General features: G+C 43.4%; 1 protein-coding gene across 3 annotated transcripts in view; it reads left to right on the top strand.

Moving 5' to 3' along the window:
* LOC100876566 (limbic system-associated membrane protein) overlaps positions 1–22,159 on the top strand; it is a 134,519-nt gene that overhangs the window by 102,918 nt on the left and 9,442 nt on the right. For 2 of the 3 annotated variants that reach the window (XM_012294911.2, XM_003700053.3), the window contains exons 2-3: positions 17,285–17,392; positions 20,965–21,134. In XM_012294911.2, coding sequence (XP_012150301.1) covers positions 17,335–17,392; positions 20,965–21,134 — 228 coding nt within the window. In that variant the 5' untranslated portion in view covers positions 17,285–17,334. Of the gene's footprint in view, positions 1–16,611; positions 16,812–17,284; positions 17,393–20,964; positions 21,135–22,159 lie in introns of those variants that run through there. The other variant, XM_076539381.1, reaches the window with a different exon arrangement.

Below are 22,159 nucleotides of genomic sequence, written 5' to 3'. Positions count from 1 at the left end.
CTTGTCAACGAACGAATGTCATTCGGCCACGGTGTCTAATTCAACGGGTCGCGAATAGGTCATGTATCTTTGATGAAGTCGAGCTTTCGACGGATACGATTGACCTGTATATTCTTGGCCTACCGCGCTAGCCGACGAAGCTTAATTATTCAAAGACAGAGTAACGCCGTTACACGACACCGACATCCACACTGTCGCTTCCGCGTACACGATTACCTTCGTCCCTTTACTGCACCGGTTATTTAATTTTGTGACCGAATCCTCTACGACCCTTATCCTGTGCATTAGTCGTAATCTTGCTCGTTAAATACAGCTTTACGCGGGATTCGCAGCATTAACGCGGTCACTGAAATCCACGTTCGATTCACGAACTTGCAGTTCCGCGGTTTGCGATTCGAACTTTGCCGCTTTGAGTCTTCAGAGTTACACGAACTGTGCTCGAACAATGTTTTTTCGCGAGCCAGTTTCGCCCCGTTCGAATTTCGTTTTTCACGCGTGAAATTTTCCGGGTCTCGAAAATTTGACTCCGTTCTTGGCTGACCCAGCGGGTCAACGAAGGCAACGCGGTGATAAAGGTGAATAGTTCAAAGTGCACTTAACCGAATAAAAACGCGTCGAGACCACGATGTTTTCTGGCCTGACTATTCGCGCAGTCGCTAATTAAGCTCTCAATTTTAATGCACGAAACTCGACGTCTATTGACCTGGCGACAGCTCGTCCTCGACATCGTTACGCGAGTAATCTTCCGTGTGATACGCGAATGACCCAGATGTAATAATCTTCTCGTGCCGTTTAAATATTATTACACGCGTTATTTACGATGATCTCTTTTTCGTTACGTTGGCATCGTGCAAACGGCGCATAAACGGCGAAAGGCCGAGCAAAAGGTTTTAATATTAACCGTGTACAAGAATTCGAGGTACGCGGCTCGAAAAATAAACGCGAAACTTGTTCACGGTCCTGGCGAAAAAATAAACCCGTCGTATATAAACCCTTTGTTTCGTAATTATTTTCCTAGCTTGCTCTCGACCAACCATGGGTTTATTTATCCTGCTTTTGACGACTTATCTTTGGCGTTTCGGTAAAATGCCCTGTAAAGCTCTCGTTAATAATTACTCATTCCAGCGGAACGTATGGTTCTGAAGTATTAACCGAAATGCGAACGAATTTTTTCCACGAACTGTCGAAAATATGTCAGGTTAAATTTCTCATAAAAGCGAGCTAAAATTCTGTTTGCGATACATTGAATTTTTTCGAGTACAATTTTCGCAGGGCAAAAGCTATCGTTTTTAATGGGAACCATTGTTCCTTGCAAAGACAAAGCCCCATTAAATCGAAGCAGAACTGATTAATTCGAGAAATATTCGAGATATGGCTGGTGCACGTCGATGTTGGGAATATAAAGGAACTGATACGCGAGCCGGCGGGCAACGCTTTTCTCCTTTTAAGCGACAAGACGGCAACCTTAACCCGATTCGCAGAAGCCCGTTTACTCGGTTACTTTCTGGTAGACGGCTGAGCGAATCTCAGATTTCCTCTTCATTCATTCGCCTCTTCGCGTTCTACCGTGGAAGAAACTCAAGCACCAGTAGGTCTCGAAGTGCTCCAACCATCGATGATTCACCCTCGGGAATCTAGCGTCGAAGATACTCGAAAGGACGAGTCGGGTTCTCGTATTTCTTCGTGTCCACAAGATGTTCTTATAACTCGATCGTTACTTCAGATTTCTTCGTGATTTCGCGCGAGAAAGGTTGCCGCTAAAAGGGAAGTTAAGGTCCACGCAGAACGCAAAAACGGGTCGTGTCTTTGAAATGTTTGCCAAAGGCGAGGCGACCTGAAAGAAGGCAGATGGCGTGACGAGTATAGCGTCCGACTGGTAATTACTGGCTCGAGGGTATACCGTGGGTAATCAAACGGTCAGACGTTGCTGTTCCCAACGGGAAAGCAACCCTTCGTGCCACCCTACGCCTACATATGTACAACCCTTGTCTCGAAACCGAACGAGAAGACTTATCGGATCCCGCTAAATATATCAGGCTTATGTCTTTTAGTATCCAGGAAACCTCATCGAAAGTGACTTCATTCGACGTTGATTCGTCGTTCGTTCCACTCTCCGTTCGATAGAAGCCGCGAAACGTCGCGGCAATTACGCGCGCGATTCGCGAAAATCATTATCCCAGATTACTTCGCAGAATACCTGGAAAAGCCTCCAGAGGGAAAAGCCTCTGTCCCCAAGATACAGAACTATAATTGGTTTTGCTATCCCTAAAAGGAAAAAATTAAATTACGATTGTTGGTAATGATTAGCCGAGCTAAAGGGTATATCCGAGGATACGAATTCTATCGCATTTTTACACTCGAACGGATCCCCCGAACATATAATTCCGTGCGTTTCTTTTCTCCCTTTTCTTCGATTATCCCCTTTTTTACGCGAACGCGGAGAACGAAACACCCACGGTTACCCGAAATCTGATGGAACATTCGTCCTTTCGATTTCTCGAGAAACAGACGAAACTAACGTCGTTTCTTCTTTTTCCATCATTCGATCTTTCCGTGGCCCGTTTGATCGATCTTTTATGTCGCTCCGCCGCCGCGATACGAATACGCCGGGTTTCTGGCTTTAAAGCCACCATTACGGGTAACCACGTTGAAAGATCGATAGGAGAACCTGTAAGAATATTTCGTTTTCGCGACGTTACACGCACCAGGGGATCGCGAGTAACTCGAGAGCAAACTTTCGGAAACGCGATAGTTACGCCGGCGATAAAACGTGGTCCCCTCTAAATTCATGGAATAAATTGGCATGTAAAATGATAGAGCAAAAAACGGACGGTAATTGGTATTTCCAATAGTTTCATAAGACTTTTCACGCGTTCGCGAAAGCTTGACGCGTCGTTAAAAATTCCGGAGAATCTTCGAAGCCGCAGGGAATTTGCTCGGCCTTGTTTCAAACGGTTCACCGTGGAATCCTAATATCAGTCGATGGTAAAATTTTCGCGCGAACTTCCCGCACTTTTAATCTTGTTCTCGAGTGAAAACAAGCGATCCAGTGAACCTTCGCGAGCAATTCTGTTCGCGTGGCTGCGTACTCGGAAATCTCCGTCGACTCCACTTATTTCGCATCCTCGTCGAATATCGCCCCAGCGATTTCAGTTAACTAGCTAGAATAGTCTGGAGTGTTGAAACACGCAGAATCACGAACTTGATCTGCCTGTCGGTTAAACGATGGACACGCGGCGGTAAGCCGATCGGCTTTGCGCGGCTTATGCTAGCTGGATAAAAAATGAAAATTAGCATCTTCCGCGAACGAGCAAGGGTCGGTTAAATCGCCGGGGTTTAAAACGATGAGTCAACCGAACTCCCCTTAAAAAGCAAGCATGGGTATGTCGAGTGAACATGGCTTAAAATAATTACAAATTCAAGACACTAGGCGAGTCGAGACGTTATACATATTCCATAACGCAGGGGCGGACGAAATGGCGGATTTAAGTACAAGAGGGTTGATACTCTCCAGGCAATATATTCCGTGAGCAGTAATTTTGATTTTTATATTCGCCACCGTAAATGACAGTGGGGTGTTTTTCTTTTCGTCGTTTGATCCGAGTAAACTAGTTAGATGGCCCCTCGAAGACAAACTCCGTCCGTGAGAGGTCTCGGAGTCGAATAAAATATGCAAGACGAGATTCCGTGTACTTAGGGGATGATCCGTGGAACGCATCTGCCGCGTTCATAAGGGATTCCCTGTCGCTCGGAGGGTGGCGAGACCCGCGTCGAACTGCGGTTAGTCACGCGTGTCAAATGAGCAAACCTAAACAGATTACACGCCGATTGGACGATACGTCGCGAGGGAAGACACCCCCGAATCGACAGATGTGCCAGCTAATTTCGATTCTTTTCTCCTTTTTTTATCGCCAGCTTTATGGCGCGGCATAGCATGCGTTTAATAGGGTATTTCGCTAGGGTGAGCTCTCGTTTTCGGCAACGATCGGGAATTGGCTTTATGGTATTATTAAAGGGTCGTCGAAGCCCAGGTTAACCGAACGCCTCGACACTAAAATTTTCTAATTGAACGAGGTATCGTGTTTATCAAAACCGTGTACGCGCGTTTAAAGCGTTATTCGCGAAATAAACGTAGCTTCAATATTATTTGAAGCGCTAGGTACGACTATTGTTATACCGTCGAGCGTGTACTTAACGAGCTTTGTACGCGTTCCTATTTCCTCCGTGAATAAGTTCACGCCGCGATGCGTAGGCAAAACAAGGAAATTACTCGACGAACCAACCCAGATTCGAATGATAAAGTTTATTCTGTACAGAGGAGCTACGAGCTGCATACGTTGCTTTCGACGATTCTAATACCTGCTCTGTGATTAACGAAACTACGATTATGCACACTCGGGAACTCGTGTACGACGAATCGACCGTGAAGATGGCTGCTGTTTTAACAAACGAAACATTGCTTCTGTTACTCTGCACTTAATATAAAACAATTTCAAAGTTTGCTCTTCCCAATACTTGTAAAGGTTTAGCTTTCAAAATTTAAGTTTAAAACGTAAAAGCCGATTCAAGAGTTAGAGATCTGGCTGCTCGATGATTCGCGACGTCGCAGCGCAGAGAAGTTCGTAAGGGCTCGTCGTGAAATACGAGCGGGTGTTTTGTCGAATCTCGCCTGATGCACAGACAGAATACGTAAGGCACCGGGAAGACGTTCGGACCCGTTCTTCATATCCTATTCCCTTTTCCCTAGCTTTGATCCCTTAAGCCTGGTAACGCAATAGCTTCGGCAACAGTCGCATACCCGAGGAAAATGACTCGCCGAGATCAAACGAGGGCGAATGACGCTGGCAAAGGTTGCATTTTTCAAACGCAACGTGCTCGAATTTTCTGGCTGATTTGCGTCGCAGTTTCGCGCCGAAGTCCGGCCCCGTGGTCACGGAGAGAGAAAGAGTCGGATCGATGATCGCAACTAATTTCAATTAAATCCAGGTTATCGCGGTTTCCTCCGGTGAGCCGTTAAGCAATTGCCGCTATAGGTGAACGCGTACAGCTGGAAAGTCTGCGCGAGCGTGTCGATTCTTTTGATTTACTGGCAGCGCCGAGATTGCCTCACGAAAGTTCGACCCGCTTGGCCGTGTTACGTGTTGATTAATAGAGCCGAGCCCATCGCAATTAAATCGTAGACGGATTTTCGATCGGACATGGAAGGTTGCAACTTTCGAAATGTCACGAGAATCGAAGATGCGACCACAGCTTAAATCGATGGAATCGGTACCAAACGAACGACCATTAAACGAGCACCCGAGTTCGATACGTTGCGAGTGTTTCGAGAGGGCGTTGCATAGAATTTGCGGTTTGTACGTCTTTCCTGTACTTGGGACGCGACGCGATTCAACACGGCTCGCTCGATCACGCTTGAATGGCGGAAACGACCAGAAAACCCGAGGTAAAATCGCACGAAAATTGAACGAAAAATAGAGTTTTAATCGGTCGTGCACAAGAAACCGTTCATTTGTAGAGGAAAGCAACGGTCGTTCGTTAGCGTAGTTCAAAAGGGGTGGATAACGGCCTTGACGGAAGAACAAGTGATTTAAAATATTGCACGGTTCCGATTTCTAACGAAGCAGATCGATCGGACTCCGTGCTCATTTTTACCGTATATATTCCCAAAGTCGTAATTCTCAAAGTGAACACGGTTAAAAATGTACCTGTGTTACGATTCTAGTTTTCAGAAGCAAAAAAGTAAATTAAAGTTTGCAAAAACCGGGTAGAACGTAGAATAAATTGCGATATCGAATTTTTCTCGGAATTTCGTTTAAAGTCGCTAGAGGGATTCCTGGTATAAAGATTCTACCCGGTTTATACATACATAACATGGGAAAGTTTTAACGAGTTAAAGCTGCAAAAACTAACGAAATAAAAACTGCTTGCCGACATGTGGAAGGATTAGCGAATGAAATCAAAGAAAGATCGGTGATGCATACGTTTAGGTGCAGTTGATCGATTATGGTCACAAGAAAGATTAGATTTAATTGAAAGCTTAAGATCGCTTTGCACGGTCTATTGTAATAGTACATCTATTAATCCAACGGGGCGAGTCACCGAAGGATTAACGCGAAAGGACCATAACGTTCGCGTAATCCGGTTCGGCTTGATTTCACCTGCACGTTGAGATCTCGCGAGACACGCAGTTTGGAATCCCGTGGCTTATGCCGTGACAAATGGCAAGGTTTCCATAGGATTCTTACCTTTGTCGATCGATCTCGGTTCGATTTCGCTGTACGATCATCTCGGATTTCGTCGCGCTTTTGCGGCAAATCGAGTTCCAACTTTATGCATCTCAAAAACTTTACATATGCAGAGGATAAATAATGTTAGCCTTTGATTTGAATTTCCATTCGGGACTTATAAATTGTAAGGCTGCCTTATTTATTAGAGACTTCAAAGGTTTATTTACGTTTCAGCGAAATTTGATTAAATTCCATAAAATCGAGACTCTCGTTCACGCTTCGGCAATTGCGTGTTCCTGGCAAGATCGAATCTCCGGATTACGATTGAAATTCATGGCCCCTGTGTGGAAACTCGAATCGGCATTTAATTCGCTGGTAAGACGTTCTCCGCTACCGCGTGCAATTAATTCGGCGAATTAGTTTCACGAATCGAACCGATACGGTGATGGTTGAAAACAGTGGATGCGATCTCGTCGAGGAACTCTAGAATCCGAAGCGATTCCATCTAGTTATTAGACTGTGACTTCAGTTAAGTGGTTCGCACGACATAACTCAAGTTCTTCGTTCTCAGGGGTGAAGTTTCTGCGTCTTTTCGTGATTCGACTAACACCTACTAGCCCTATGAATTTTGCTGATACGGGACATCGTTTCGTATCTCCGTCGTGCTCCCCCGAGGCCATCATACGCCGGAGCAACGCGATATTATCCTGACGTAATCTCCTTTCTCCTTAAAATTCCTTTCGTTCAATCTCGATGCACTCGGGCTTTCCATCAGTCAAACAGAATATTTCCATCTTACCGAGCGATATTGATTTACAGAGACTTTTTCACGCTAAATGCACGATATATCGAGGAAAAATAACTGGAAGAAAAATTAGAGGGAATTATTCTACCGGCTTTAGAATATCGGAAAACGCCTGAGTGCAAGTTCTAATTAATATTATCTGTACTCGTACTTCTACGCTAGAAAAATATGTGATATCAAATAGCGAGAAGAATCGTGTTATCCTATTTTTCGCGAGTTCCTGCGATAATTAACGAGCTTCGATGAAATCGAGTTTCGAGAATATGTTCGTGCAGCTCATTATCGTCCGAGGTAATTGAAAATTTAAAGTTCGCTGCGTAATTAACCCATCGTCGAGACGATAAGGGAAGTTCGAAATTCAGATAAGGCAAGTTTGCGTTAGGGTTAAAAGGTTTTAGGAAAGATTCCGAGATTTCTTCGTATTCATAGCGGCGTACGGCGCTATTTAACGGGCGAGTTAACGCGTACACGCTGGAATGCTATTAAAACGTCAGAGTCGAATCGAACGGAGAAACGTGCTCCCAGGCCGACCGCGTTCGAATTTATAACCGGCCGGAAGCATGAAATTCGACGGAATACTTTATTGCGTTTGAACGGTGGAGATATAACGGAAGGTAAGGAAACGAACGGTAATAAGAATTCCGATTCTTGCTCGTTTCGCTCGGAGTTCAGCGAGAGGATCCGTCTTGGAATCGTGAATGCTGGCAGATCGTTTTTTCGATAGCCCGACGTAATGGGCCGGGCGAGAGAAGGCGACGAGAGGAAGGGAAAAAAAGGAAAATGTATAGAGGCCGAAGATTCCAGCTGAATCTGTAACATACGTTGGGGTCGGTGATAGAGAAAGAAGAAAAAAAAAATGTAATTTGCTCGAGACATTCGGAACTTATGAGACGATCGTGTCGCGAAAATATAGCTCGACCTCCTCGTAAAAAGACGTATCTCTTCCGTTCGGTGATCTTTATCGAGCTGCCTCTAAAGGTGCGAAGTAATTTCATAGTTCGATTAATCAAAGACCAATATTCGACGGGACACGCGCGGACCATTAATCACGCGGGCATTATATTTAACTCGGAATCTTGAAACCCGAGGCTGCGAATTCTTTCTCCCGCATTCTCGACGTCGCTCGCTTTAATGGAAAATAAAGAACGCGATTGGAGAAAAAATATGTGGGCGAACGAGCGGGATGAAAAGACGTTTCATTCTGACGAAACGTTCCCGTCGATTGATTTGCACGGTCGTGACCAAGTGGTTCGATCGTGCGTACGAAACGCTCAGTTTGGCCCGGCGCGTGGAGCACTGCCGAGGAAACGATGATTAATAACGCCAGAGGAGACCGGTCTATTGTGCGAGCCCGCGATCCTCCACGGTCCTCTATTTTCGCGTATCAGCCAAGCAATAAAACACGTCGGTCCTTTCATTGCCGCTTGTACGTCCGTGGTATTCTCCTATCCAGACGTCCGGACCCGGACGCATCCTGTCGCGGAATCGCTATACCGATCGCGCGCCGACCACCCGATTAACCGGCCACGAAGCCTCCTCCGCCAAGGCGATAAAGTCACCCAGCGGCGATGATTTATTCTCGATGGCGAACAGAGCCGGCCATTGAATCCTGGATCATTGAATTATCGAGGATTTTGAACAGGATGCTTTTGGTCGATTGCGATGGACAAAGGTCACTGAACTCGATTAAATCTCGATCGGTCGCGTATCGTCACTTGGACTATTAAATCTTGGATATTGGAATTCTCTAAAGTTGGACCTTAGGGATGTTCGAAAATAATGCATTAAGTCGCGAAAAATACCGCTTTCGGAAGTTCCGACTCGTAACCCAGTTTCCTCTGTAGACTTTCCCCGGAGGCTCTTTAACATCTTTTCCTTACTCTTGCCCACAAGCGATCCGTTTATCATCGGCTGATCACAAGAGCATACCGAAGAGGTAAATTGCTGGTTAAATGAGCTCGATGGGCAACGAAAATAAGTCGGCAACCGTTGACCGTGATAATTCCGGCCTCGTAGAGAAGTTCAATCGGCTCGAGCGCAACGTCAATTTCCATCCGCATTTGCTCGAGCCGGTTTTGAAATGTAAATTTGCCGTAAGTAACAAGTGCGCGCGCGCGGCTCATAACGAGCCGACGAGAAATTAGATCGGCGCAATAGAACCGCGTAGCCACACGGTCAGAAAAACGACCACGACTCGTTACGTTCTTCTTTTGTTCGCCGCTGTTTCCTCCTACAAAAGAAATTAGTCGAGGCGAGCAATTTTACGGCGGGCCGCTGTTTTGCGCTCGTAAAAATCGAGCGAGACGCCGCATCGGCGTATAATCGCGGGCTTTGAATTTTTTCACTGTCAAAATTCCTTAAATTTTTCCCTTCGTCAAAACCCGAGGCAAATTGCGGAGGCTTTTGATATAAGCCTCTGTCAAAGGTAACTTTATATTCGCGCTCGAGTGCATGTACGATCGTGGATCGCATGATCTTAAGTGCGTTCGGGACGATCGCCATCACGAAAATCACGCGATCACAGTTTCTCCTTCGAGCACAGATAGCTATCGAATCGCGAGTGGGAGTGTGTCATGGACTACTCCGACGGACAGTACGCCCGAACGTGGCCAAAGCACGACCCGATTTTAGCGCGTCTAAACTTTAAGTAGCCAATTGTATGCGGTAATGAAATTCAGCTGGGAAATAGGACGGCAGCGCATTGCGATGCATAGACTCTGATTGTGTTTTCAGCTAGTTTCAGATATTATAGAAGTGGTTGCTAATGTATTGTTGCATCGTGGTGCGGTTATGCACGATTCGTTGAAATATCAAGAGTAACGTAAATTCAACGTTACAACATCTGTAATGAAACAGTTACCGTAAACTTTACGGGCTTGTGTTCGACATGGGTCAAAAACGAAACGTTTGTGTTAGTATTTCAGAACTTTTGCGACCAGTTTAATGCAAATAAATGTGGAAATGACAATGAGTATAATTAATAGGACTCCATTAGGGTGTTGGTAATAATATCTGCACTTTGCACGCTTCAATTGAACAAAATAGCAAGTGGTTTCGTGCAGCACTAAGTAACCGGCAGTTTCGTTAATTTAACTGGTACAAGTTAAACCGAAGTGAATGCAACAGCGAGGTAGGTGTCGAGTTTGCAGCATTGCCACGACGTGTCGGTTCGTAATGGGCAAAGACGAGGGGTTCGTTTTAATGGTATGCGAAGATGGCTCCCAATGGGGTTTAACGCAGGTGTCGCCGTTATGTGTAAAGTCGTATCTGTTAATAACAATTTTACGATGTCATAAAGCAGAATCCGTCGCACGGATGAATTTCATTAGGCTGGCGCGTCGTGTGTACCTGGCCTCTCGTGTAAACTCGTCGCCGCTTAAATTTATCCCTCTTGCACCTTATTAAAACGAACCCCTTTGCTTACGCCCCCACCCGACCGGTTAACCCGGCTCTCGATCCGCCGGATAACGGTTAACGTTATTCCAGAAATTTACTTATTTCGCGACTCACCGCTGTTCTCAAAGCGAATCGAGTGCAGGATTTAACTTGGCGAAACTGTTTGGAACGCGGTGCAGCGTCTGGATTTCGGCTACGTTATACGCTCCGCTTCGGACGCGATGAAAATTAAATTACTTCCTTTGGTAGAATCTCTTACGAGCAACGCTTCCTGTTTCGCGGATTTATAATCAGAAAAGATTGAAACTTTTGTCGCGCAGATATACGGCCATGAATCGTACAGTTAATTGGAACTCCGAGAAGAAAAACCGTTGTAAAATAACGACAACGACGAAACGTGTAATTTTATCGAGCTAGTTAGCTTCGGATTTTGAAACGGGAGACGGCCTTGCTCGGCTGGGACATCGATCGTAGTTCCTTTAAACTTAACGAACAAGTGGTAAGAGTAATCTTAAACGACATTTAAACTTGCTGTATTTATAACGCGAATAATGAGACACTTTTAATACTTTTAACGTCGTAAATTAACTTGGCTATTTTCTAAACACGATGATTCGATTGCCGTGTACCATCTGTTGTCAACATGTCAGCCGTCGTAATTGGCGGATCTCCTAGAAAATTCCTGCAACATTTTTCGCGAACAGGTCCCAGCGGACGGGAAGCTCCGGACGTAATATCGCTAATGACGTGCTCACGTGTTTCCACGGAAAATGATGGTACATATAACGATTAGATGAAAGTTTTGCAAATATCGGTCGATGTGTCTGACTCGTCATTAATCATCCGCTGCAAACTGGTGTGTTCGAAATATAAAAGTTCAAATTTTATGACTCAGCAATGTAGTTTTAGAAAGTTAAGGTATTAAATCGAAAGATTTCGCTCGCGACTCTTCAATAAAATATCTTGGAGAATTTTTGTCATTGAAACGGAAGTTACGACACCTCTCATTTCCTACACGCCTCGACGTACGAGACGTTTCGACGTATACCACTGAGGTGTTTCCGGAGTCGTAGAATGTGAGCCAGGAAGTCTCGTGTTGGATTATCGTTCGCACGAATTCCATTCGCGTATCGCAAACACCCCACGTCGGCACGTTTTCATTTTCGAAAAGGATGAGAACAAACCGTTTCCCAAAGAATCCGGATAAAAGCGAAAGCCCTGAATAGGTAGCAAAATATTCTCGTTTGAAGTCGCGACCTCGAATCGTGGTTTTACATTTATCCCGAAATGAGAAAGTGCCTGTTTAAAATATACTCATTCCGCGCTAATTAAATCGTTTAATTTAATTCATTCAATCCTTTAAGTCGATTACAGGGTTTTTCGAGGCTCGTTTAAGCGACGAGTGTCTAGGGGATCCGTCCACGCTGTAATTTCACGGAAAAGATTTGCATACGGAGCAACAATTTCTGTTCCCGTGATCGCGAGTTCTGACATTAAATTTTACTTAAACTTCGAAAGTAGGCTAATGCGTTTTCACAGCAGTAGCTCAATAACGCAGTAAAAATACTCGATAATTTTCCGCGGATTTAGTTGATCCTTGGAACGCTTATTTTCAACAACGCGACTTAATAAAGCGATCTCAAAGGTGCAAAGCGAGTTTCGCCCTTTCGATCGATAAGTTAATGATTCGAGGAAAATTCGGCCGTGAAATCGGCAAATCGTTGTTTCGCGTTGGCTACGAGAGTCGCAAAGTTTTCCCCGTTTCAAATAGCTTGACCGATATCTGCGATCGTTCTCATTGTGTTGCGGTTCCAAGCGCAGTTGGAAACAAATTCCTCGGTGCACGAGTCTCTTATGGCAAAGGGAATTCTACGTAGACGACCGGTCGTTCCCGTACACAGGAAGACGAATATTCTTTTGAACGTTGGTCGGATGTAAAGGAAGGCAATGCAGCGGGACTCTAGTGGTCGCAACGCTATGTGCTTACCGAAGAATGGAACGAACGATTGCGAAGAAATTGCTTCCTCCGGAGTTACGATCGTTTCAATTTCGTCGTTGGTCCGCTGCTTGACTTTCTGGGTTAATTCGTGCATCTAAACCCGGGTAATGGCGCGATTATTTATCTTCTAATCTTAATTCCGCACCGAAGCTGCAGCGTCTCTTTCATAAGCAAAGTCTTCGTAAAAATTTGACAATTCCGAAAAATATCTGAGAAGTCTGTTTATTAATGCAAAGATCTTTTTCATGGAAAATGCATCTTAGAATAAAATTAACCTAAATTTTTAAGTCGGACAATGTCCGTGGATTAATCGGTTTTATAAGTTCATGATTATTCCATGCCTCGTTCCAGTTTCGATTCATCGGTTATCGAGAAATCTGTATTGGAGTGTCGGAACTGGCGAAAGAATTTAAATCGTAATTGAATTTTCTACACTTTCCCGAATTAAGAAACTTGGTGATCCAGTTCGAAACAGCTCCAACCGTTCTATTTATGCAATTCGGTCGAATATCACGCGTTCGCGATTGTCCGCGACAACACGAACAAATAAGAAAGAAAGTCTTTGATTCGAAGTCCGTTTAATCACGAAAGACGAACCGTCGGAAAGTTCTCCAATTCAAAAGTCGCGAAAAGTGACTAGAGAGTTCATCAAGTAGGGATTAATGGTCTTTTCTGTCAGGTTTACTTAGTTCCTTCGCTTACCATCGATAAACTCTTGATTAACGGTTGGCTACATAGTTTACTTCTTGGGTCTATTTCGATTAAAAGACACGCTTCTGATTTACTGCGAGTGGGCCGAAGTCACTCGTTTCCTTTATTTTCCGCGCCATTGTTGCGTAGTCGACCGTTCCATGAAACCGCTGTATTTTCTCAGAAAACATTTCACAAAATAAGGGAGCAGAAAATAGTTTTTACCATCGGACTGCAATTTTCTTAGGAAATTAGCGTCTTATAGTGCTGCTTATTAGGAAGACATTTACAGGGAAAACGCGTTAGCCGGCGTACTTTAAATGTTGGAAGGTGATTACTGATTCCATTAGCAGTCCCAGCATACGAACATAAATTTACTAAAAACTCCTTACACTGCAAGCTTAAAATTTACAGCTGACCTCAACTGGAATTTGATCTAATCGTAATGAACATGTCTTAGAATTTCTAGAGTGTCCTCTCCGTATATAACGTAACGCTGGAACTCACAGAAAAGTTTCGTGAGAAATATGATTCAGAAAATTTCTGGATGAAAAGACCGCGTGAAAGAAGACGCGGTAACTATAGCGCGAACATACTGTCAATGCACGGAAACCGCACAAAAACTATACGGATCTCCGTTTGGGGGTGGACAAGAGATTAAGGTAATCCCACCTAACCGATGACGGTAGCTCCAAAGGTTTCAACAGATTAATCGGTAGATCGATCGACACTTGTGACTCGCTGCAAAAAGAGGACAAATTCGGCGATTTCCGAGGAAAACTACAATTTTATTTCCATATTTTTCCGCAAGCGACGCGCAAACGTTATTTAATTCAATTTCCTCTTTGTACTTGTTTCGAATGTTAGTAAAAACCTTTAACATTTATGCATTTATTTACGTTATGTATGCAAACGTAAAAATCGCGACGCAAAATATTAAACGTTCCTGGCGATACGTTTACGACGGGAATGAAATTTGTGCGAACAGTATTCTGCGAAATGTTTTGCCGTATGTCAATGTTTATCAGCGTACTTTCCATACAAACAATTGTTGCGCGAGATTTATAACGCGATTGGACTTTACGATGCAATCTTCGCGAATAAAAGTCTCTTCGCAAATGCATTTTGAAACGTAACCTAATTTCCCGTATAGGTTCGCGATTCTAGTGTTTGAACGTCACTTTGCATCTACCGCAATCGGGCCTGTCACTGACAGACTCCTCAACCTGTTCAAATTACCAATAAAATTTCAGCACATATGGAACATTTTCTGCAGGTATAAATTTTGATGTAATCGTCTTTTCGCACGAACAAAAGCGAATTCGAAAAGCTTTTAATAATCGATCGCAATCTCGTATCCACGCGATCGGCACCGTTTCAGTCCGTGACACGATACTTTCCGAAGAGTAATCGCAGTGTAGTTTCACGCGAGCCAAATAATGTTACAACTCGTTGTATAAACTGTTCTACTCATAGTTGAACGCTTTTCGCGCCGCCGTAAAGAGGATGGAAATGTCGCAAGGCAAATAAGCATTAACATACGAGTTTCGATGTTCGCTCGGAATAGAATTCGCGGTCGTCAGTCAGTCGGATGAAAATGGCCGACCGGGGTTGCCTGTTTACCTTCGAGTGAACTTGTTTCATTTACGTGGTCCAAGTTCCAGAGTGCACGAAGGTAGCTGGCAAATAAGCAGTCGTTGGTTAACAAAGGAACACCGTGTATTCCGGCTAAACCGACTCTCCCATGTATTCATTTAGACTGTTACCTAATGTCTCTTGTTATTTCGAACACTTTGTTTCGCTATTATAAAAATGTAGGATCAATTTTGGATCTGATACAAGTATAAATATGTATGTTATTTAAATTATGGGAATAATCGGAGGAGGGTTGTTTAACCTGGAATTGGCTTTATATCTTTACGCCGTAATCCAGACCCTCGTTTCGCCCCACGCGCCTCCCTAACATTCGTTATCATCCCACCTCTCGTTTCGCATATTTTGTACACGCACAATTTAAGCCGAGAGTATTCTGCAAGGATACCGTCGCTGACTACACAAAGTTTCGCGACGATGCTCGTATCAGTATGTAAATAAGCTCGCTGGCTATCGCCATGAAACCGTATGACTCGAATCATTACCATGGACCACGTTCCTTCCTCCCGTTCCATTTTGCAGTCCACTACGGTTGACGGGCGAACCCATTGTGAGCTGTATACAGCGAATTTTAGCTGAAAATGAATTACATCGCGACTACCTAGTTTATCGATTCGCGGCGGAATTGGGCGATGCTGCTTTTCGAGAGGCGAAACGTTATTTGGAATGCTTATCGATTCGACGTGGCGACATAATTACTTCATTAATTCGTGCAGAAAAATAAATTTTCATTTATTCGTACGACAGAAAAATCTCGGGGAATATTGTACCCATGGTTTAGAAAAGTTCGAACCAGCGGACGTGTAAACAAATTGAAAGAGGAACGCAGTTTCGTTAAAAAACAAATACGGCTATGATGCAACAGCGGATAAACCGGCAATATTTTGTTATTTTTCCTTTAGTCACGGTGTTATTTTATTGGACGAGTATTCCCGCTGGAAAGGATATTCGCCATTAAAAATCTGTTTAGCCGTCGCGTACACCGATGAAATTCGACGCGGTTGTAACTTTCGAACGTTCGGAAAAAGAAGGAAACGTCGCAGGATAAAAAAAGCTTTTCGGGTGTAGGACAAAATCGAGAACCAAACGAAAACTCGATATAAACCGAAGGTTGAACGTGCCTGACATAGGTGATAAATCGAGGTCGAATTCCGATGCAGCGCACCTGCGAGTACTGTTCGTCCAGTTTTTTTTCGCATGGAAATGTAACGAGTCTTTGTAGATCTGTTGACTATGCGTGCGTGCGTTAGCAGGGACGCTTGTACAATTAATTTCGCGTTAACTCGATGAACGTGTACAACGCGTTAGCGTTGCGAGTCTCGAATCTACTCCAACGAGCTGTTGCATCAGCTATTCGTCGCAATGAATTTTCTGTCCTCCTTTTTGCCGCAACGATTAAATTTTCGCGATAAAACGCGGTTACGTTTTTACATCGATGTTAACGAAAAACGATAAATTAACGATTAACCGTGCATTATACGAATCTTTACAACGCGCTATGAAATATCGAGAAAATGTCGGGGTGAAAGGGAATCGTAAATTCTCGTCGTATCGATTCGATCGTTTCAAAGGAATATATTAACCCTTTGCGGCCGGATAACGGAATGTTCCCGACGTTACAATTTTATTATTTCAAGCTCTACTTTATTCCGTGTATATTTTACGGAGGACGTTTACAATATTCCGCGACGAGTGGATTTTGCTTCGCAATTAAGAGACAAATGCTTAGTCGCAAATAGATTACGTTGGTAGGCATTGCTAGTGGATATCCGCTATCAGCGGATACTGATATTCAAAGAGTGCGAAATTCATATAAAGAGCGCAGATTGACAAAGGACTCTCGAAAGCGTTGGTTGTGTGTAGAATTGTCGGGCCACTGTGTGCCTTGATAAACTACTATTTTACATTGCGCGCCTATATGAATTTGTTTCAACATTATAGTTTAGTTTCTTTTTTTTTGTAAATTCAAAAGTTTGTACAATTAAGTGAATTTAAATTACTCGTGCCTACAAATGGTCCAAGTCGTTGATCCCCTCAGAAGGTAAGTACTTCGAAACGATTGGAAGTTACAGGAAACATTGCGGGTAAGAGAAATATTTGAAACTCGATGTATCGCGGAACACGCGAAGCATGTTCGGAATCTTTTGTCCGTGAGCTTTTGTGATCCATTTTTCCGTTCTCCTTTCTCTTGTCGAAAATACTCGAGAAAGGTGGGCCACTTATAGCGAAAGGTTGGAGTTGAATGAGGAAGGTCTAAGGGTCATAGCCCCCTACTTAAAGCTATATCGATTGCAGAGAAGGTCGTGTGTCAGGGAACAAGAACCATCTTATTTTTACGCCACCAATTCACCTATGCTATTCGATCTGCCGCCAAGATACGTTTCTCCATTTTTATTCCCGTTGCGTCGATATCGTGGATCAACCTATCGAAAGCATAACGCTTCAATTACGTAATTGAAACTTAACAAATTACATTTTTACGAGAATTTCAAGTTTGTATTTCTTCTGTTACAGACATCTACGATGAACGTCTGAAATAACGACGTACCAGATTAATTATCACCATGAGAACGTTGCTGATTCTTGCGGGCATTTTCCTGGAAATACATCTTCATTTCACCGGTAAGTTCCACAAATTACACTTGAAATTCGCTGAGTCGATTAAAAGGAAATTCAAGTGCATTCGGGAAATTTCAACGTTTCAGTTTCAGAAACTGTTTTAGATAGTGGTTTTAGGATAGGTAAACTCATGGTCAAATAGAAAGAACACCGACGACGGAAGCTCTTCCGTATTCGTGTTTCGTCGTTATCAGGCTGACACAGAAAACACTTAATTCGTGCTGGGTGATGGCTGACAAGTAATATCCGTTATCGTGTTCTCAATGACCGCAAAAACTTTCGGCTCGTTAACGCTCGAAACTTTCTAAAGGGAACCGTTGGAACAAAACCTTTAATTTGTCAGTCATCGATTCTTAAGATAATTTGTTTATCTTCCATCGCAATATTCCATCAAAAATGTTAGGTGTTTAATAAAGTTCTTCTCACATTTTACTGGAAAGTTTAACGAAGTATTCGCTAATCTGCAAAACAAGCCGAAATTAATATTACATCGGTGATTCGATTTGCAGCGTCGATTTTGTCCTGGTTCCATATCTCGTTATCGCCGTTATCAATTATTTATATTCTCCTTACTAAGAAACTTGGAACCGTTCAAACTTGTCCGACGAACGATGAATTTTTCAGTGCCCGTAATTCTTTCGCTCTTTGCACAGCTCTTTGCTCGCGAAACACGGGCACGATTTTTGGCATAAGCTGCGAGAAGTTGTATCAACGGCGGAGGAACTTTTCAAAGATTTAAAGCTCGTAAAATGCTACGGTTGCCGGGTATCGTTGTGCGATGCAGTGATACGTTATCGTCGATGCATTCGAGGCTGGTCACCATAAACTCGATTCTCGAACGCGTACGTTCTTCGATATCGCCGGCTATAAATAACAGCCAATACTATCTGGAATCATTGTGCTTCATCGACGTATTAAATAAACGCACGACAAATCGACACATCGTTTCTTCAATTAACGTCAAGATTTCCGAAAGAATACGGTACGATTAATTTCTAAATGCGTCCTCATCAATCACGGGCTCCAAACTTCGACGAAAAGTCACTCCGAGTTTTTTAATCAAAAGTTACACTATCGTTGGACGAAAGGAGGAAATCTTTTGTTTTCTAGACAAGAAAAACTTGTCTCCAGCTCTAAAAGAAGGCAGCGAACCTTTTCTCGGAAAGAAAACGCAGTCATTTCCTAATGCAGCGTAAAAATCGATAGCGACAATGACTTCCAGGTTTCGGGGACGTTTTCTTAGCGAATAAAATGGCGGAAGCACGAGACGTTTATCGAGCCTCGCGCATTGTCCGTTCACACGTACCGCGACAAAATACGTAGCACCTCCCACATGCTGGTACTCCGTCGTTATCGCTATGTAGCTCATAAAAAGGCGATAATGCCAAACTGAAAAGCGCTTCTAGTTACGAGAGCCTCGTAACGCGATGGAGCACGCTATATCGCTCGCCCGTGTGAAATAGCGCTTTGTCGCCGGTCGAAAACCGAATTTAATACAAATAGATAGCAGTACAAATAACTGCAAATAAATAGAATTTAGTTGGACTATTTTATTCGCGCAAATAAATACCGGCTCTAACAAAACGTTCGCGTCAAAAAGGGAGTTTGATTTCATTGCTATCGTTCCGATTAATCAAATTGGATTCTTAGCGAACAGTCAAAGGGTCTTCCATTCGTTGATTAAAAAGTATACGGAGGATCGAAACGCGTGAGTCGGACAGAACGTATCGTTTCAATTACGAGCGCGTTTGTGACTTACGACCCGGGAAAATTACACGGTAAAAACGTAGTAAATCGCTAAAGGACCGGGCGAATCTGGGCCAAACTGTCGGTACAGAAACCGGCAAGAAAACCGCCACGTTGGTCGATCTACGATCGCGTGCACGCGCGTCGTTTCCGCGTCCGCATGCGACTTCCAAGCTCGCCACGTGACGCGGAATATCTGCGAGCAGGACGATTCGCGAGTTCAGGAAAACGGGTCAGGTTTAACGAACCGTCGAACGGGCCTCGAGCAGGCTAACGAGTGCTAATTGCCGACGTTTTCGTCGTGTACACGACTCAAGAGCGCCAGCTAAATACAGGCTCGTTACACAACGGCCATGCGTCCGAATCTTATTATGTGGCGGCAGAGTCACGCATCTCGTTCTAATGAAACTATTTTATTGAAACAGAAAATTCGCGTGAAAATGTACCGGAAAGCCCTAATAAATATTTAATTCGAGGCGCGTGCCGGGAAAATTATACTCGGTATCATTTCAAGTCCATTATATCGTTGTTTCAATATTTCTCTATTTTAATTCCCCGCTAAGCCGAAGAATATTTTCCATCGCTTAATTAAAGCAGCGGTGACCCAGCTGCACCAGTTAAAAACCATCGTCCGTATTTTAATGTCTTTGTCGCTTCACATACGCGAATGACGCACGGGAGATTATCCCGTATAATAAATAAATAAATAAATCTCAGCGAAACGTGTTGTGTAAGTACGGGGGTGGAAGTGGCGCACGGGTAAGCGCTTTCGAAGTGAATTTCTACGAAAAGCCAGTAGATTCGTAATAGCGAGGGAATTGCAAACGTCGAGAACGATGCTTCGTAATTGTCGCGACTAAGTTATTCGCTTAAGCCACTTACGCTGCACCGGGGTTACGCGTTATTGTTGCTACGGCGTTAATCTTGGAGCAAGAGAGAATTTCACTTTCCGTTCGAGCCCACTATCGCCGATGCTATTGTACGTTTTCCAGCCAAGTGAAAACTGTCCTTAATCTCGGTAAATCGTAGTTTCGTTCGGCCTTCGAGTTTACCGGGCTTCGCGAGCTCTGCTAGCTTCCCGAAAAATCCACCCCGAGTTTCTGAATAGGTTACGAAATGTTCCTTAAATGAATCTTCCCGGCTTCGGTCGACAGGAAATTAAATTCCAAATTTAATCGGTCATTTAAGCCGATTTGTGTCACGGGAGATTCAGCGTTTGGAAATAGCACGTACATTATTCTTCCATTCTTCTTTGCATGTCAATCCGAAAAGTATTTCCGTGGACATAATTGACAACGTCCGCAACTATTATTTGAAAGAGGATATATCGACGTCCATTGCAAGTAATCCGTGTATTTAAAACTTACGAAGCAGATTTAAGAATAAAATTCGTTGCAGATTAAATCTGAAAAAGAAACTCTGACAGAACTTGTAGGAATTTATGGATTCCGTATTTTTTGTGTAACCGGTTAATGATTATAGTCGTTCTTTGAAGTGAATGTTCGTTTAATTTTCAGTCAGTTAATTTTTAATTTCCTTCAAAAAATTAATTAACTCTTTGCACTTGAAGGTAATTGCAAACAGCAACTTTTAAACTTAAGTTAAAAAGTTAAATGAATTCCTTTGAGGTTATTATTTCTCTACTAATAATTTCCACTATTGTTTGTTTCACTATGTTTACACATCACACGTGTCGTATTATAGAATCAGTTAAAAAATGCTTATTTCAAATTATTGTATTAAATAAAATGGTGAGGGAGAGTCACAAAGGGTTAAATGTTTAATTGTTCTGTTAATGTCTAATCAGTTTCTATGAATTTATTTTGCAGGCAGCCAGGCGGAGCACCAGCGATCGTTAAGCAGCGGGAACGAGGTAGAGTTGAAGGGATCGGAGGACAAGGGCGAAGATGTCATCGAGGGGCCCGTCAGGGAAGTCCTCGCTCAAAGCGGCAGCACCGCGAATCTACCCTGTAAAATCACCGATCCTGGAGCTGGAACCGTAAATGTCATTACGTAACACGGGTTAGGTCGTAGGCGATTGACCCAGAAAAGTATTTCCAAGATACGCGACCCGTTTTGCCGCGATGTAATTCATGCAGGCTTGAAATTAGTTTCATGCCGATACGCGACACCGCCCAGAGGCTGCTACGCCGTCCGTTTTTCAGCCGCGGATATTTTAATCGGTGCACGAATTTCCGAATACATTCAAACGTAGGAAAAACAGCGGGGGAGAAAAATGAAAACACCGACCGAATTTTAACCACGGAAAAAACCGCGTCGGAGATTATCCGGGGTTTGACGGGCTCAACCCCTTAACGCGTACAGTTTTTTCCGCCTTACTAAAAATGATCACGTTGTTCTCTTTTTATGGAATCTAGGACAGCTCCAGAGCGGTAAGTTCTCTTTTTCTGTACGATACAATTTGTATTTTTACCATAACTCCGTGCCACTGGAAATATATCGTTACGATGCAATATGCGTAAGAAAATATTTATAACAGCTATACGTCGTTTATTCCATTAGATATCCAATAAGGTTCATGCATTTATTCTGTTCCCATTTTTACAAATTGCCACACTTTTTCCTATCGCTCTTTCCATATTTGCGATCGTTCAATTTCCGTTTCCGTTCAATGCGTCAAGTGATTTTCATTTAATTTTCGTTCGCCGGAGGGTGCAATGCGTTCGGAAAAAAGAGCCCGAATAAAACCGTAACATATATAATTGGTTTTCTGTATTTAAAAATCGACCAAACCGGACGATTTCGAGTATACGATACTATTTGAAGCTACCGTTTCATTACCATTTCAGTTTCGATAAAAATGCATTTTCCGGTCTAACAGCCCCTTTTGCTTTCCTGGAATAAAGCCGCAAGAGCAGTCTAAAAGAGAAATGAAAGGGTGCAGCTTGTCTTCTGAAGTAAACCGTTCACGTAGATCAAGTCGGGGAAAGCAAACATCAAGAAGAACAAAGCGAAGTTTCAATAAATTACAGCGAAAAACATGGCTGAGCTGATTCCCTTAAA

This window comes from Megachile rotundata, chromosome 14 (assembly GCF_050947335.1).
Source record: "Megachile rotundata isolate GNS110a chromosome 14, iyMegRotu1, whole genome shotgun sequence".
Classification (NCBI taxonomy): Eukaryota; Metazoa; Arthropoda; class Insecta; order Hymenoptera; family Megachilidae; genus Megachile; species Megachile rotundata.
The sequence above is the reverse complement of the archived record's forward strand: the minus strand, read 5'-3'. Positions and strand labels throughout refer to the sequence as shown.